Below are 18,915 nucleotides of genomic sequence, written 5' to 3'. Positions count from 1 at the left end.
GGCGCTTACAACCTTAGTGGGCCAGTTAGCTCCGCCACCTGTGTTTTCCCAGATGGGATTGTCCCAGCAGTCAGTGGTGTCGTCACCCATGCAGGGTTTCCCGAGACAACTGATGGTACCCCACAGTCTCCTTATTTCCCCTCCCCAGGTTTCACAGGAGCCTGCGTGGGTTAATTCACTGACAAATTCAGTACAGCATTTGTCGGAAGTGTTACAAGGGGAGTCTGTGTTGCGGCCTGTGGCGTCTCTGTCTGCTATGAGGATGACGACGTGACGTCCGATGATGGGGAGATTCTGGATCTATCTGACCAAGAACCTCTCCGTACTAAAGAGTCGGACGCTAAGTCAAAGGTTTATATTCCTGGCCTTATTCGGGCAGTCCGCACGGCTTTAGTTATTGAGGATGATGATCCTCCGTTGTCCAAGTCCAAATATGCCTTTTTCAAGGATATTAAGGGTGACGCCACAGTGTTTCCTTTTTCGGGTCAGTTTGTAGACAATTTAGAGGAGGCGTGGAAACACCCCGGAAAACGGTATCAGCCTCAGAGGCGCTTAGCCGTGGCTTATCCGTTTGCTGACAATTATTTTTCTAAGTGGGAATCCCCTCCACAGGTGGATTCTCATGTGACACGCCTAGTCCGAAGTGCCACTTTGCCCATGCCTTCCATGTCCTCCTTGCAGGATGCTACGGACCGCAAGGTGGAAATCTGCCTAAAGTCCATTTATTCCCTTGCGGGGGGGGGGGGGGCGTCCAGACCGGCTATGGCCGTGTGTTGGGTAGCCAGAGCTATGGAGCACTGGGCTGATAGTTTGGAGGCGTCTTTGGACTCTGACTGTTCGGCTGAACAGGCCGAGTTGGTGGGCAATCTCCGGGATTTGGCCACTTACATCAATGAAGCGGCCTTGGATATCAGTATACTCACCTCTAGGATTTCTTCTGCAACTGTTGTTGCTCGTCGCACCTTATGGTTGCGATCTTGGAAAGCGGACGCTGATTCCAAAAAGGGCTTAGAAGCTTTGCCTTTTAATGGAGAAGTCCTATTTGGTCCGGATCTGGCCAAAATTGTAGCTTCGCTGGCAGCAGCCACATCTGCATGTCTCCCGTGTTCTGCGGTCCCTTCAAGTTGTGGTACGTCGTCCTTTCAGCCTTACAGGGCCCAGGGTAGGCCTAAAGCACAGTCTTTTCCCCGTCAGGCTGGGCCCAAGAAATAGGCCAATCCCAGGAAACAGGCCTGGAGTACATAAATCGACAAGGAGGAACCCGAAGTCGGGCGGCACTCGCAGAGGTGTCGCGCATCCTGGTCTGGGCGGAGCGCAATCTCCCGGCTATATCAGCGGTATTCATCCCAGGAGTCCTCAACTGGGAGGCGGATTTTCTCAGTCGGCAGGACGTACATCCGGGAGAATGGTCTTTGCACCAGGACGTCTTTCAACTTCTGGTGGACAGGTGGGGTCTTCCAGAGATAGACCTCATGGCGTCACGGCACAACAAGTTGCCGGTGTACGGGTCTCGAACAAGAGACGAAAAGATGTCTCTGGTGGATGCTCTGTCCGTCCAGTGGACTTTCCAGTTTGCCTATCTCTTTCCTTCGTTTTCCCTTCTTCCGCGGGTAATCCGGAATTCAAACAGGAAGGGGTACACTCCTGTTGATAGCTCCCGAGTGGCCCAGGCGGCACTGGTTCTTGGACCTCCAGAGTCTGTCCGTGGACATTCCTCTGCGGTTGCCACTGCGACCGGACCTGCTATCACAGGGTCCTTGTCTTCACCCGGACCTGGCTCGGCTGTCTTTGACGGCGTGGCTGTTGAGACGTCCAGGGGTTTTTCCAGCTCTGTGATGCAAAGCATGCTAAGAGCTCGGAAGCCATCCTCTGCAAGGATATACCATCGTGTGTGGCATACGTTCTTCCAGTGGTGTCGACCGAGAGGTTATGCCCCTCGGGAGTTCCATCTGTCTAGAGTGTTGGCTTTCCTACAGGCGGGGCTAGACCATGGGCTTCGCCTTGCTTCCCTGAAAGTGCAGGTGTCTGCCCTGTCAGTCTGGTTCCATCGTAGGATTGCTGCGCTCCCTGATGTGCGCACCTTTATGCAAGGTGTTCTTCGCATTCAGCCACCTTTTGTTCCATCGGTGGCTCCTTGGGATTTGGCTGTGGTCCTGAGAGCTCTCCAGGGACCGCCGTTTGAACCACTGGGCTCAGTGGACCTTAAATGGCTTACAGCTAAGACTGGTTTCCTTCTGGCCATTGCTTCGGCCAGACGTGTTTCTGACTTAGGGGCTCTCTCCTGTAGACCCCCTTTTCTGATTTTTCATAGGAACAGGGCAGTGCTGCGCACTCGACCTGGATTCCTTCCGAAAGTTGTTTCAAGTTCCACATCAACGAGGAAATCGTTGTGCCGGCTTTTAACTCACCTGATCTTTCAGTGGGTGAGGCCACTTTGACGTTGTGCGGGCCTTAAGGATTTATGTTGACCGCACTTCTTCTTTTAGGAAGTCGGACGCCTTGTTTTTCCTCTATGGCTTCCGTAAGAAGGGTTGGCCTGCTTCAAAGCAAACTTTGGCAGGTTGGATTCGTATGGCTATTTCAGAAGCTAATCTTCATGAAGGCCTTCCGGTTCATTCCTCCTGTGAGGGCACATTCCACTAGGTCTGTGGGTCCTTCGTGGGCGGTTCGACGTGGTGCATCTGCAGTCCAGATCTGCAAGGCTGCCACGTGGTCCTCTCTCCATGCCTTTGTGAGGTATTACGCTTTTGACACCTTTGCCTCTCAAGATGCTTCCTTCGGCTGGCGGATTCTCCTTTCAGCACAGGAGCGTCCCCACCCTTAAAGGATACTGCTTTGGGACATCCCCAAGGTATCCTGTGGATACCCTATGGACCTTGATGTAGAAAATATGAGATGTGGTAAGAACTTACCTTTGTTATCTCTATTTCTACGAAGTCCATAGGGTTCCACAGGACTTCCGCCCTGTCGCACCTGTGCTGCTGATGGGCTTTACTCTGGTCACCGTTTTTTTTCCATCTCCCTCTGGTGAGAATGTGATTCTTGTGTGTCCAGATCGTTCTTCTCTCTCTTCCTTCTCCTCCTCCGGCCTATAGCTTGGTACGTAACTGAGATGCCTTGGCTCGGGGGCGGGGTATAGGTGGGGGACCCTAGTGCATCCTGGAAGGCTGAAAACTTAACTCTATGGTGCCTGATGCCTGACGTCATCACCTATACCCCAAGGTATCCCGTGGAACCCTATGGACTTCGTCAAAATAGAGATAACAAAGGTAAGTTCTTACCATATCTCATATTTTACTTTACTTCTGGACAAGCCATGTAGCCCACAATGAGATCTCCACCAAACAGGGAATTCCCAGTGACATCATCAGTTAATTTCCTAAAATAAACCCAGTTTCAATAATCTTAGTGTTAGGGATGGACATCAGAAGCCCACCATCAAATGATGGCTGGGCTTCCACCATTGAAACTTTTGATGCGACGGTAACTATCACGTCAAAAGAATTTGATGTAAAAGGGGATGTAGAACTTCGTCCCATGAGAGTAATTCATTGACCGGTGTGACATACAGTACAGTTATTGTGGCTGGTATTAAGCGGGTGAATCACAGAGGGTGTAACATGAGGGGACAGGAAGGGTTGGTTGTTCAGTATTATGCAGTATGGATGTTTTTTTTGCCCTGTAGTGTGAACGCAACCAGCGCATCCTCCAACAAGCCCAAACTTTGGTGGAACGTGCTGCTAGTTTGGCTCCCCATAATGCCACCATTGCTACTGAGCTTGGCTATCAGTTTGTTCTACAAGGTCGGATTAAGGAAGCCTTAAAATGGTACAAAACCGCAATGACTCTGGACGAGTCCAATGTGTCTGCACTTACTGGTAAGTAACTATGATGTACTGTTGGTATTTGGTTTGACTGCTTCATGAAACAGCCATTTTCTGTACCTTCCAGTATGACCAATTTCCTCTAAGCGTATAATACTGATCTCTTTTTACCAATGGGAATAGAGGAAGACTCCACTAACGATTGCAAATCTAGTCTTGGGTAGAGTTGATTTATGCTATAATAACACAGTTGGTCCAGTGGTGCATCTTTCAGTCATACAGTAGTTTTGTTGACAACCGTCTCCATGAACTTTTACATTTCAGGAAGTTCATAGAAAATGGGGCATCACCATTATTAATGTGTGATAAAAAAGGCATTTGGTAGTAAGTCAGAGGACTGCACCGCTTATCTGTTACAGCCATTGGGGTAAATGCTTTACTCCAGGTGAGTAGATTATTATTTTTTTTTTGCACTATATGGGGCGAGATGTGGAAAAAGAAATAGTGCAGCGCTAAATTCAAACAGAGATCATCAGTGAATCGCTGGCAGCTGACACAAGGGGATTCCTGCCTAGATACCCCAAAAAGACCATAGAATAGAGAATATAAGTATGTGTCTGCACCTGAAATCACTGGAACATATATAACAGACCAAAAGTAGGAATAGCTAGAAATTGATTTATTATCACAATAGCAATAATGAATCTTACTAATAGAACTGCAGTTCCTAAAATCAACATTAAAAATTACATATCAGAAACAGTGTAACACTCTGCATAAATGTACCAATGGTAAAAATCTTGTGCTGTTCCCTATGGGACAAAATTAATAGATAGACTGTAATAATTCAGGAGTTGATGATTGAACATAGAAAGAATCCCATAGAAAAAAATAGAAAATAAATGCTTGTTTGCTCAAATTCAAAAAACACAAATGTCTCTCTCCCTATTATAGGAATGACCGTGAATCCCCAGTGATGTTGCAGCTACTCACCACTCAAATAAGATCAGTCCTGGGTATAGATCAAAGTCCCGGGAGGTAGGTGAAACTGAGCCATCTGTCCTGGATGGTGTTAGCAAACAGCTAGGAATAAGGTGCCGGGTGGATGTCAGCCGGAGTAAATGCTGCTGCCGCTCGTGCTGTGTGAAGCCACAGCAATGTGTTGCAGATAGTTGCAGGGGGCATGCAGCCCAGACGCCGTTCCTCAGCTGTTTGGAAGTGGCTATAGCAAGAGGACACAGACGGCAATAGGATACTTGCACCGTTCTCCGTGCTCCCACACTCCAGTATGTTCCGTATCCCGGAAAAGAGGCCCCCAGCAGCAACAGCAGAAGGTTAACTAGTGATAAGCTGGTAATCCAGAGAAGGTAGGCAGTTCAATAAAGAAACCTGTGAACCTTGACGCGTTTCTCCTCAATAACAGTTTTTTTCAAAAGGCAAGATGAATCCCTCCTCATTTGGATGGGAATATATATCCAAGGCTGCAAATCAGAGTTCTTTGTCCAGCAGCATTTTCTAATGGCCTAACAACATACATAATGCGTAATACAACAATAACATATTCCATAGAATGTAGGAATCAAGATCTCTTTAATTTATTCGTTGAATTACTCAATTTGGGTATTCAGAATTTTTTTTCTATAAAGATAAATAGATATATATCACCAACAGAAAATAAAAAACAAACTTCTTCCATACATTAGAAAAAGTTTACTCAGGTAAATAAAATGTAACACATAAAAATATACAATCCTATAAATATAGATTGTATGTGTAAAATAACACACAGAGACACCAATAGCTTAATCCAAAAATACCAATTGTGTTTGAAAAGAGATGATTAGTTCCTCAAACCCCCCCAGAAGGATTGAGGTTTCACCCATACATCCCTAATGACCCATATAGGGATCACCCAACAGTACTACTAGTTGGAAAAGGTGTATCGACCTGCATGACCGATACCAGACCCCAAAAGGAACCTGAATGAATAGAACAGAAACCAGCCCTAGAAATCTATATCCACTGTTTCATTGAGTCCTTCGGGAGCCAGTGTCTGCAGGGTGTGTATCCAATACGCCTCTCGGGGACACAGCCTACGAAACCTGTCGCCCCCTCTTTAAGTTGGAAAAATGTGTTCAATGCTCACTTTCATCAGTTCCCTAGGATCTCTAGAATGTTGAAGTGCAAAATGTCTAGAAACACTATGTTGGCTAAAACCATTTAAAATGTTCATACAATGTTCTAGGAACCTTGTTTTGAGTGATCTAGTAGTTCTCCCTACATAATTGAGCTTGCATGGACACTGAAACATATAGATCACATTCCTAGCTGTTTGCTAAAACTTTCCAGGACAGATGGCTCAGTTTCACCTACCTCCCGGGTCTTTGATCTATACCCAGGACTGATCTTATTTGAGTGGTGAGTGGCCGCAACATCACTGGGGATTCACGGTCATTCCTCTAATAGGGAGAGAGACACTTATGTTTTTTGAATTTGCGCAAACAAGCATTTATTTTCTATATTTTTCTATGGGATTCTTTCTATGTTCAATCATCAACTCCTGAATTATTACAGTCAATCTATTAATTTTGTCCCATAGGGAACAGCACAAGATTTTTACCATTGGTACATTTATGCAGAGTGTTACACTGTTTTTGATATGTAATTTTTAATGTTGATTTTAGGAACTGCAGTTCTATTAGTAAGATTCACCGTTGCTATTGTGATAATAAATACATTTCTAGCTAATATTACTTTTGGTCTGTTATATATGTTCCAGTGATTTCAGGTGCAGACACATACTTATATGGGGCGAGATGCCTAGTGTGACTTAAACTGGGTACACGCTATGAGATGTGTGTACCCAGCGACATCATCATGCGATGGAATGATAGATCACACAGTTTGTACACACTTAACGATCCGGTGTATGACCATACTATATATATCAGAGTTGCCTACCTTTGCAGATCTCTTCCCGGGAGAAGCCCGGGTAAGAGAAGCAGGAGGGGGGCGATGGGGGCGGGGCCTGATGATTTGTGCCATTAAGCCCCGCCCCTCACGGTAAAATTGCCGTGATAGGCTAGAATTTGCATAGGGGCGGGGCCAAATGACATGATTCATGAAGAATCATGTTTTAAGCCCCGCCCCCTACATGGAGACCCGCGATCGCCGCGGGTATTCTCCTCATTCTGCCCACTTCACTAGGAAGTGGGCAGAATGCGGGAGAAATGCCTACCCTTCCGGGGGTGCGGGGGGTTACCCGAAAAATCGGGAGCCTCCCGCGAAAACCGGGAGGGTAGACATGTATGATATATATTGCTCCATGTTGCATTTAGCAGCATGGCATTGTTCATTGCATCGTCCCATCTGCTGGGCAGCACAGCAGATGGGACGATGCAATGAATGACCGCTGTGCACGTTCAATGAGGCGTACACACTATACGATCCTCACAAAATATATTGTTCTGATCCACATTGGAACAATTCCGCTGCTTGAATAATTTTTTCAGAATTTTAAGTCTTAATTTGCTAATTGAATACTAAGCAACTCATAATGTACTAAGGCCCTGATTCAGCTTCAGACAGAATAGCTAAGCTGGTCGCAAGCAGCTTAGCTATTCCGTCTGTGCAGATATGGTAATGCACAGGAGGTGTCGCAGCTGCGAAGAAGAGGCCAGGAAATCTCTGTCAGCCGACAGAGATTCTGGTCTCTTCCCTTCCCTCAGGAAACTGAGGCTATCGCCTCCTCGCCCCCAAACAGCAGCAGACTGTCAATCACTGACAGTCTGCTGACAGCTTATGGGCGGGCTCGCAGCCCCGTTCTGCACATGTGCAGAACGGGTCTGGAGCCTGCACAGATTCCCGATCATCTGGAATCTATGTTCAACAGTGCACTCATGTGCACTGCTGAATTAGGCCCTAAGTACTGAGGCTTTGTATTTTTTTTTGCCTTTTTACCCAGATTGCATACCATTTCCTGAATTTTGTATCTTAATTTGCTAATAGTGTACTAAATACTTGGGATTAGTATTTTTGTCTGAAAAGAATTGGTGTCAAGTAGAAAATTATTTGACGTGATCTGAGTTAAGGTGTAATTGTATACTGTATTAACTCCACCTTACCATGTTACCTATAGCAACTAATCAGATTCTAGCTATTATCTTCTAAAAGGTGCTAGTTAAATGTTAAGTAGAATCTGGTTGCTATGGGCAACATCTCCATTTCTAAAAACTCTCACTTTAGTAAATATACCTCTAAGACTTCATTTTAAGTTTTGATTGGAACTGTTCTTTAACCTGGGCAGTTATACTGTAAGTAAATAGCTGAAGTGCCTGGTGTTGCCCGGGTTTAAATCTTCAAGTTATTAAGTTAGGTATCCCAGACCAATTGCCACACCTCTGTGAAATTTTCATCCAAATCCACCCAGTGGAAGGCCCAGAACAGGCTCCCTGGTTCAAAGTTCTGCCCACTGTACACTATGGGATTGAGGTCCGACCGGGACCTCAACCCCCTAGTAGGTCTTCTGGGATCCAATGTCACCACTCTGTGGAGTTTTTGGGCAAATCCATCCAGTGGAAGGCTCAAAACAGGCTCCCCAGGTCCAAGTTCTGCCCGGCGTTCACCAACGGGAGGTCCGACCGGGACCCTAACCCCCCTAAAATCTGGCCAGGATCCAACTAGACCACCTCACGTTAGTTTCATCCCAATTGGTGCAGGAGTGTCCGAATGAATAGCCGGACAGACAGACAAACAAACCAATGAATTTTATATACACTGCAAGATAAAAAGTGTTTTAACATTTTACTTCCTTAATTCAGCCCAGGTTAATTATTTTGATAAATTAGTGGGAAAACAAGAGCAGAACAATTGCTCATGGTGATAAGTATTGTTTCCTACTTAATGGTGAAACTGTCAAAATAGTTTAAATTGTTGTTGTTTTTCTCAATTAAAGTGCCATTAATGTAATTAAATGACCACTCAATTGCAAGTTAGAGAGCTACTAGTACTTGTTCATCCACAACTATATTGTGTCTGTATTTTTTTTTCAACGAAAACTTGAACCTTAGAAACATTGTTTCTTCTGCCATACATATATGACTTGTATGTGTCCTTTCAAAATAAAAAGTAAAAAATAAAGGCTACTGATGACTGCTCGCTCAAATTAGACCTAGACACCAGGAGGTAAATTTACTGAAGGTCAATCTTGATTGATTTAAAATCAATCTAAATCGATTTGTCGTGTTTCAAGGAGTGTGGATCATTACGTCTATAGCAAATAGATAGACAATGTTTGGGTAGACAATGGAAGATAGACCGGAAATAGGTCGACACACTAAATGTCGACTAGTAAGAAGGTCGAAATGGTCATTAGGTCGACAGACAAATGGTCGTCACGTGTTTTTTTTTCCTAGCCGTAATCTTCACCCCAGTCCTAACCCTCCCCTTGGTGACTAACCCCTAACCCTCTCTCCTGGTGCCTAACCGTCGGAGTAAGTGCCTAACCCTAACCCTCCAGTAAGTCCCTAACCTTCCCTCCTGGTACCTAACCCTAACTGTCAGAGTAAGTGCCTAACCCTGACCCTAACCCTAAAAAACTGCCCAAAAACATGTGCCGACCATTTGTGTGCCGACCTAATGACCATGTCGACCTTTAGTACCTGTCCACATTCTTACTAGTCGACGTATTGCCTGTCTATCTTCCATTGTCTACCCAAACATTGTCTATTTACTGTAAACCTAATGACCGGATACCGTTTCAAGGGCTAAATCACACATTTATTAACATTTAAAACTCAATATAAAAATTGTAGGTAAATGTGAGATTAAGCCCCTGAAACAAATGATCAATTTTTTATTGATTTAAAAGCGACCTGGTCTTGCCTCTTAATATTTTTGATTGGCCGTATCCAGTAAAAATTAACATACTGTACTCTCTCAGCTCCTATGGCTATTTCAAACCTCAAACCCTCCCAATTCATGTCAGCCCCTGTGTATTTAAATTCATAAGGTACATACACATGTAATGATTTTTTTAACAATTTAACTATAACGACGTCGTTATCGTTCAATCGTTGAAAAAATCGTTCAGTTTCTGAGTTACAACGATGAACGATTATCGTTCATGCGCGTTCCCGTTTGTAATTCATTCTGACTGACCAACACTGAACGATTTGCATTAAGGGAAGTAACAAAAATCTTTTGTAGTTCAATAAATCGTTCATTATACTTTAAAAAATCTGACAGATAATCTGACAAAAAATCGTTCAGAAAATCGTATGTGTGTATGCACCTTTACGGTATCATTCTTTATGTTTCATTTGTGCTGGTGAACATCTGACTACTGCAAAAGTCCTCATAGGGGATCTTGACATCCTGTATTTTAAACAATACTACATGGCTGTGCCTCTTGCTCAGTGTTTTTTCAAGCTTTGCACAGAAACTGATACTCTGGGAGTTGGGTTTGTTTTCCCTATTGTCTGTCCTCTGGTACTATCGGGTGAGGCTTCAAAACGTATATAAACGATATTACTTGGGATAGCTTTTCTTTCTTTCCTTATTAGTCTTAATTCCCCATCACCAACAAAACTTTATTCCAGATGTTCCAACTCAGAAACTTCCATAGTACAATGAGTCAATGTTTCTCTGACAACCATGGAAATGCATTGTCTTAAGCTGGGTACACATTAGACGATGTGCAAACGATGCAGTGTTAGGCCCGATTTCCCTTGACCTCCCGGACAAACTATATAGTGCATACACACTGTGCAATCTTACAAACGACCAAACGATTTATTGTACCTCGTTCGGTCGTTAAATTGGTTGATGATCTGTCGTTTGCTTTTTAAACACCTGACGACCATCTTAAATATTTCTGCAAAATTTAAATAGGGGGCTATGCTTTCTATAGGGTATATAAAGCGGGCACCATTTTAGCTCAGTCCAGTTGTGCTGTGTGACTAGTGAGGCTTGGTGTATATCTGTTGAAAGCTGTACATTGCTTTTATGCTCTGCTTTGTTTTGCTTGCCTTAACAAAGTGTGTCTATACTTCTCTTATGATGAATCCTTTTCGCTATCAAGTGATGACATCATATTCTAGTGTTAGCTGATAGGGAGAGTGCCCAGAGTAGGAGAAGACTGAGATTGTGCTGGACAAAGAGTGACTGCTGTAGAGGTTGACTCGTTGTCACATGCCACTGCTTATGGAGATTCTGGTAACAATCCGGATGACTACCGCAATTTCCTGCGCATGGATGACACCACCTTCCAGGAGATGCTGAGTCTGGTGACGCCTTACATCCAGAGGCAGAACACCAAATTTAGGAGGGCCATCCCTGCTGAGGAGAAGCTGGCTACTGGAAGATCCCTGGCTGACCTGAAGTGTGGCTCCCTCATCTCCCCTCAAGCTTTGGGCCTCATCATCCCAGAGACCTGTAAAGCCATCATTACTGTTCTGAGGCAGCAGTGCTTTAAGGTAAGAAAAACACCACTCTTATTTCTTGTGAACATTTTTTTTTTTATTATTAAAAGTACAAACTGTGCACCGTTTATGATGACTGCATTTTTTTCTAGTTTTCAAACGTTTTATAAAGTGCAAAATAGGAGAGAAATAAATCTAGAAATAACAATATGCAAAAATTGCATAATCTTATATTGTCTAAAACATATGGGCCTAATAAAATATGGGCTTACATATATTAAAAGTACAGAAATTTACACATTTAAAACCAAACACTATGTGCATAGATTTTAATATAAACAACATTATAACTATTGGCAAAAATTATCAACTAGTTTTATCATTCCTCTCTTGCACTCCAAACTTGTTCAACTTCGATTATATATGGCAGTTTTTTTCTCCAATGATGGAACCGCTCTCATATGTAAATAAAAGACACAAAAAAATGCCACAATAGTGTAATATTGTCAATTATATAAAAGTTCAATCCTTGTAGAGGTGCTGAGAATGGAAATAGGTGCATGAAAGATCTTCTCCACAAGAGTGACACTTCTGAAAGACTCCAGAGAAGATCTTCAGATCCCAATCAGAACACCAGATTTGTGAAAGTATAAGACGTAATGAGTTCTTACACGTATGCTTACTTCAAATAAATTGGTGTGAAACACATAGCAGTTTCTTTCAGTCCCCATACATCCATCAGTTAGAGGGGATAAGTAGTTTCCATAAACTCTCCAGAGAAAAGATACACTTGTAGTATAGAACACAGGTAAATTTATTAAAGACCATAATAAAGACAATAATAAAAACAGGTTTGTGGACAGCCGTACCATAAAGATGTAGTTACACTGAAGATGGTAACCGGGTAATTTCAGTATAGTATATGTGTACTGGCCATGCACCAAACCAATGTGCAACACTCCTTATACTTATACTTTCACGAATCTGGTGTTCTGATTGGGATCTGAAGATCTTCTCTGGAGTCTTTCAGAAGTGTCACTCTTGTGGAGAGGATCTTTCATGCACCTGTTTCTGCTCTCAGCACCTCTACAAGGATTGGACTTTGATATCATTGACAATATTACACTATTGTGGCATTTTTTTTGTGTCTCTTATTTACATATGAGAGCGGTTCCATCATTGGAGAAAAAAATTGCCATATATAATCGAAGTTGAACAAGTTTGGAGCGCAAGAGAGGTTGTTTGTTTTTTCTTTGTTCATAATATTTGTTATAAGTTTGGTGACTTATTATCTTACCACCTTTTGCTGCTTCAAGTGCAGCGCCATTGGTTTGAATATCATTTTGTATATTCAAAGTTTTATCATTCCCAATAACTTTGGTGGCTATGATATATGGTGCTGCAATCAGCCATTATGGCACATGTTTATTGACCTAGTCAAATGAGTGGCAGTAGCACCATATATTATAGAGCGCTATAGTTATTGGGAATGATAAAATTCATAATTGGGGAACATATATATAAAAAACTACAAATTGTAAAAATGAGGGTCGTTCTGTGGTTCATCACAGTGCATCAATGCGCTATACTGTATATGCCGCTAGAACCCGTGGACGGATAGGTGGGTAGGAGAGGAGGGATTGATGGGGTGGGAGCCCTCGTTCTAGTAGTTTGGTCAACGGGATGGGGTTGAGGCTCACATATGATTGTGCGTGGTGTTTTTTGCCCACTTTTTCCCCATATAACCAGATCATAAGCGAGCTGCTCAAATTGGAGCTTTTGTTCAGGAGCCATATGGCTCATGTTACTGTCTAAATATGACCCTAATATGTCAAATTGATCAGGGGTGTTTTGGAGCACTTTCTCCAGCTTTTCAATTTCACTGTAGCACTGCTTCCTTTCCCCTTCACTTTCAGCGATGCCGTTTAATTCTGGGGTGACATCAATGTCCAGGTCAGGGGTTGAAGTATGTAAAATTATAAAGTTATGGTAAAGATCACATATTTACATTTTTTTTTCTAGTTTCCTACAACCGTGGTGGAATGGAAAATGATTGCTGATGAATTTGAATCATGCTGGAACTTCCCAAACTGCAGGGGAACTTTAGATGGCAAACATGTGCGCATTACCCCTCCTTCCAACAGTGGTTTCTATTACTACAACTACAAGAGATTCTTCAGTATTGTTCTGATGGCCGTGGTCAATGCGAACTACGAATTCCTATTTGTGGACGTTGGCTAGAATGGTCGTGCTTCTGATGGGGGGGTCCTTCAAACAGGCGGCTTTCTGCGAGAAGCTCATCTCCAAAACCATCAATTTACCGTCTGTTGAGGAAACGACGCACGGGCTTAATTTTGTGTTCGTGGCTGACGAGGCCTTCGCACTACACAAGCACATTATAAAGCCTTATGCGCAAAGGGGACTGACCAAGGAAAAGCGTATATACAATTACAGGCTTTCCACATGTTTGGCATCCTTAGCAATTGCTTCAGGATCTTCCACACAGCCATCAACCTGCGTGTGGACAAGATAGACAGGGTCGTCTTGGCATGCTGTGTCCTGCATAATTTTTTAAGGTGGAAGACCATCCAACAAAGGATAACAGGACCAGCTTATGCCAGATGAACCAGACCTCCCAGAGGACATGGATCGGTGGTCTTCAGTGGCAGCATATGGGGTTGTGCCAACGGCCTCTGCACGTGCCAAAAAGGTTTGGGAGGAATACCTGACCTATTTTAAAGGGGTGGGGGCAGTGCTATGGCAGGAAGAATGTTTAAAATAAAATGTAGTGGGCACATTTACATTTATTGTGGACATTTGAACATTTTGCATGGTGTGTTTGCATTGTGTCTCCACCCACCAAATCAATGCTGGACGTTTCGACCAAATCTTCCAACTCTTCTCCCAGGCGTGGTTCCAATGAGCGCAGAGATGGGCGCTGAGGGTCCTGGTCCAGGGTAAATTTCAGGTGGTCGTAATACCAGAGAGTCGGAATGTGGCACTCATCTTACCCCACTACGGATGACATTGATTCTTTGACCTTTTTATGTTCTTTTAAAAAGACTGTCCGGAGATTCTGGATTTTTTTTTTTTCACCCTTGCACCACTGGCATCACTGTAGTGGGGGTTGCTGTAATCTACCAGCTCCTGTATGACCGTGTTTTTCATAGTTTAATTTGCGTACTTTTTTTTTTTTCACAAACATTCTGTCTCATAGTACAGGTCTAATAAGCACTATTCTTCTCGTGGCCATTTCTGTAAAAAAGAAAAAAATGACTTTATAATAATTGACCTGAAGGGGGTGGCCAAACACCAAATGTGGACTACTGGCAGGCACCGCCTTCAGGGGGGTCAATTGGGTGGCCAATTACAAATGAAGGACTCCTGGGAAGGCCACCCCCTGGTGGGGTGGCCAATGACAGATTGCAGACTACTGGCAGGCTACCCCCTGGAAGGGGTGGCCTATTAATTGTGGACTACTGGCTGACTATAGGGGAGTATAGGGGTGCATTATATGCATCCACATCATATGGTTACATGGGACCCCCACATGTTGTTATTTTTATTCCCAAAAATAATTGATTTTTGTTTTTTAAATCAATCAAGTTTGAATTGTTTATAATTAGTTTATAAAAGTTTAATATTTATTATTTTCTTAATGCTACAATTTATTAAATATGTTTTTGTAAATTCGGTGTGTCAAATTGCCCAGGTAACATAGGGGTCAGCAGCAGCACACATGGGTGCATGTATGGACATCACGTACCACAGACTATTCCAAATGGGGTTTCACAATGCTGTGTCCTGTAGCCAAGCCGATAGGAAACTGCAAAATTAGAGATTAAAGAGGCAATTATATGCTTGGACATGAGGTAACATAGGGTTCAGCAGCAGCACACGAGAGTATAGTGTTTCACTATATGCATACACATCAGCAGCTAATATTGAGGTCAACAGCTGCACACGTGTGTACAGGGGTGCATATATGGACATCACGTACCAGTGACGTTTTGAAATGTAGTTTGCTGATGATGTGTCCTGTAGCCAAGCCAATATACACATACACATGAGCAGCTGATATTGGGATCAGCAGCAGCACCTGTGGGTTTATAGGGGATCACTATGTGCACATGAACAGCTAATATTGTGGTCAGCAACAGCACACGGGAGTATAGGGGTTCACTATAGGCATGCACATCAGTAGCTAATATTGGGGTCAGCAGTGGCACACATGGGTGTATAGAGGTTCACTATGGGCATGTACATCAGCAGCTAATATTGGGGTAATCAGCAGAACACAGGTGTATAGGGGTTCACTATACGCATGCACATCAGCAGCTAATATTGGGATCAGCAGCAGCACACATGGGTGTATAGGGGTTCTCTATGGGCATGTACATCAGCAGCTAATATTGGGGTAATCAGCAGCAGCACACATGGGTGTATAGGGGTTCTCTATGGGCATGTACATCAGCAGCTAATATTGGGGTAATCAGCAGAACATAGGTGTATAGGGGTTCTCTATGGGCATGTACATCAGCAGCTAATATTGGGGTAATCAGCAGAACATAGGTGTATAGGGGTTCTCTATGGGCATGCACATCAGCAGCTAATATTGGGATCAGCAGCAGCACATGGGGGTATAGGGGTTCTCTATGGGCATGTACATCAGCAGCTAATATTGGGATCAGCAGCAGCACACGTGGGTGTATAGGGGTTCTCTATGGGCATGTACATCAGCAGCTAATATTGAGGTGAGCAGCAGTGCACAAGGAAGTATCTAGGGCAGGGATGGCCAACCCGCGGCTCTTGAGCCGCATGAGGCTCTTTTGAGCTTCTAACGCGGCTCACAGCTCGGCAGACCCCCATTGGTACTGAGAACGCTGGTCTCTAAAGCCATCAGAGACTAAAGAAGCCTCCGATCGCTTCAGAGGCCAGCGTTCCCAGTAATGCAGTGTGCGGGTGACGTCATGACGTGAGGAGCCCGCGCGTCTGCTGGATCCAGTTCGATCCAGCAGGCGGCAGAAGCAGCAACGACAGCGGGACTCGGGAGCCCTGATGGCGTGGAGCGGTGCCAGCATGAAGGTAAGTTTCTTCATAGGGGTGTGGGCAGTGAGGGGAAGCTAGTGCTGGGGTCATGACTGCAGGAAGCATTGCAGGATGGGCACAACTGCTGGAGGCATTGCTTAATGGGCACAGCTACAGGGGGCATTGTAGAAGGGGCACAACTACTGGGCGGCATTGCATAATGGGCACAGCTACATGGGGCATTGCATAAGGGCCACAACTACAGGGGGCATTGCTTAATGGGCACAACTACAGGGGGCATTGCAGAAGGGGCACAACAGGGGGCATTGCATAATGGGTACAGCTATAGGGGCATTGCATAAGGGCCACAACTAGGGGCATTGCTTAATGGGCACAACTACAGGAGGGCACTGCATAGGGGGCACAACATAAAGGGCATTGGCATTCTCAATGTATTTTATGTGGTTCTGGATTTCAATATGTATTTTATGTGGATGTGTATTTTAAATGTATTTTATGTGGATCTGGCTTGTTTCTGTCTATTTTATGTGAACGTGGCTATTTCAATATTTTCTATATTGCTCTGGCTTTTTCTTTCACTTCAACAGTGAGAAATGTATATTGGGAAGATTATGTAAAATGTGTATTTCTACTTCAGGGTTCATAGGGTATCCACAGGATACCTTGGGGTATAGGTGTGACGTCAGTCGCAGGGCACCAAAGAGTTAAGCTTTCAGCCTCCCAGGATGCACTAGGTCCCCCTCCTATACCCCGCCCCCGGGCCAAGGCACCTCAGTTTAGTTTGGTGCCCGGCCGGCGTCGGGTGCACCTGTCGGAGTGGGGGCTAGAAGAGCCCCTGAAGCTTTCTTCAGTGCAGCTGTGGCTGCACATCTGGATGTACAGCATGGACAGTCAGTCCTGACGTCCATGCTGTCTTCCCTACACCCCCGCCGGTACCAGAACGCCGGTACCGATCCGGGGATGCTGGTGAGCATCTGGGGTCACAGCTAGCGGAGACCCCAGATGTTCCGGACCATGGCCGGATCCAAGGGGGACAAAGGTAAGCAGCGGGGTCCCGCGGTGGGTCCCCGCTGGTCACATGGTCCTAAGTCCCCAGGCAGGGGGCTCCCTGGGGACTGGCTGCAGCGTGGAGCCAGGTACTGAACCTGCGCTTTCCACTACCCCCTGGGACAGCGGACCGCAGCAGAGCGGTAGCGCTGCGGCGTCCCAGGGGTTAAATGCATGCCAGGGGAGCGCGCCTTCCCTGTCTCACAGCCGGCGCCTCCCCCGCTGCACACAGCCCTCTCTGCACTGTGCTGACTGGTCCTGTGTCAGCGCTCCTCCCCCAGGCCAGCTTCTCTCTGCTCCTCGGCGGCCATCTTCTCTGCAACGCATGGTGAACGCTGCTGGAAGTCTGGAAGGAAGCATCGTGGTCTGGGTCCCCCCGCATACCTCTCCTCCGCTGTGGCTCAGGTCTGTGTATGCAGCGCTGTGTCCTACCAGGCCCTGTGTCTGTGTAGTTGAGTGATCAGCGCTGTTAGTGCAGGAATTGTTATTTCTCTGCATTGTATGTGACTGTGCTAGCGCTGCCTGTAACTTTTCTTCTCTAAACTGTCAGCTTTATTACTGTCCCTGTTCTTTCTGCTAAAGCCCTTGCGGTGCGGTGCTGCAGGGTGGTCTCTCGCCTATTTAATACTTAATTGGTGAGAGAGGTCACATACGTGGTGCCATCATGTCTGAAAGTGATTTTCCCCTCCGGCTACAGTGTACCACGCGCAAAGTACCGTTAGCGGAGGGGGAGGGTAGCGCGGAGGGCCTTTGCCGGCAGTGTTTGTCCATGGCGCGGCCTATTACGGTTACAGCACCGGTACAGGAGCCGCCCTGGGCTTGTTTCGCTCAGGCGTTAACAGCTTTAGTGGGCCAGTTAGCTCCGCAGCCCGCGTTTACTCCGATGGGTTTGTCCCAGCAGTCTGTGGTGTCGTCACCCATGCAGGGGTTCCCACGACAATTGGTGGTACCCCACAGTCTCCCTATTTCCCCGCTCCCGGGTTCTCAGGAGCCAGCGTGGGTTAACTCCGTGACGAGTTCTGTACAGCACTTGTCGGATGTGTTGCAAGCGGAGTCTGTGATGCGGCCTCATAAAAGGCCGGTGGCGTCTCTGTCCGCTCCTTATGAGGATGACGAAGGGACGTCTGATGATGGGGAGATTCTGGATCCTTACGATCAGGAACCTCTCCATACTAAGGACGCTGATGCTAAGTCCAAAGTATATATTCCTGGACTTATTCGGGCGGTCCGCACAGCCTTGGTGATTGAGGACGAAGTTCCCCCAGCGGCTAAATCTAAGTATGCCTTTTTCAAAGATGTGAAGGGCGATGCCACAGTCTTTCCTCTTTCGGGTCAGTTGGTGGACCATTTAGAGGAGGCGTGGAAACAACCTGGCAAAAGATACCAGCCGCAGAGACGCCTGGCGGTGGCTTATCCGTTCGCGGATAATTATTTTGCTAAGTGGGAATCCCCTCCACAGGTGGATTCTCACGTGACCCGTCTTGTCCGTAGTGCCACATTGCCGATGCCATCCATGTCCTCCCTTAAGGATGCTACGGACCGCAAGGTAGAAATCTGCCTGAAGTCCGCTTATT

The 18,915-nt window shown here is 45.4% G+C and overlaps 1 protein-coding gene across 3 annotated transcripts in view; it reads left to right on the top strand.

Annotated features, from left to right (window-relative positions):
* The window catches only part of TTC21B (tetratricopeptide repeat domain 21B), a 135,731-nt gene that overhangs the window by 33,613 nt on the left and 83,203 nt on the right, over nt 1-18,915 (top strand). For all 3 annotated transcript variants that reach the window (XR_015878803.1, XR_015878804.1, XM_088474837.1), the window contains exon 9: nt 3,686-3,878. Coding sequence is in view for 1 of the 3 variants with exons in the window: in XM_088474837.1 (XP_088330963.1) it covers nt 3,686-3,878 (193 nt within the window). In the remaining 2 variants the exon portion in view is untranslated. The remainder of the gene's footprint in view (nt 1-3,685; nt 3,879-18,915) is intronic.

Source organism: Taudactylus pleione, unplaced genomic scaffold (genome assembly GCF_031769625.1).
Source record: "Taudactylus pleione unplaced genomic scaffold, aTauple2 ptg000156l, whole genome shotgun sequence".
NCBI lineage: Eukaryota > Metazoa > Chordata > Amphibia > Anura > Myobatrachidae > Taudactylus > Taudactylus pleione.
The sequence above is the reverse complement of the archived record's forward strand: the minus strand, read 5'-3'. Positions and strand labels throughout refer to the sequence as shown.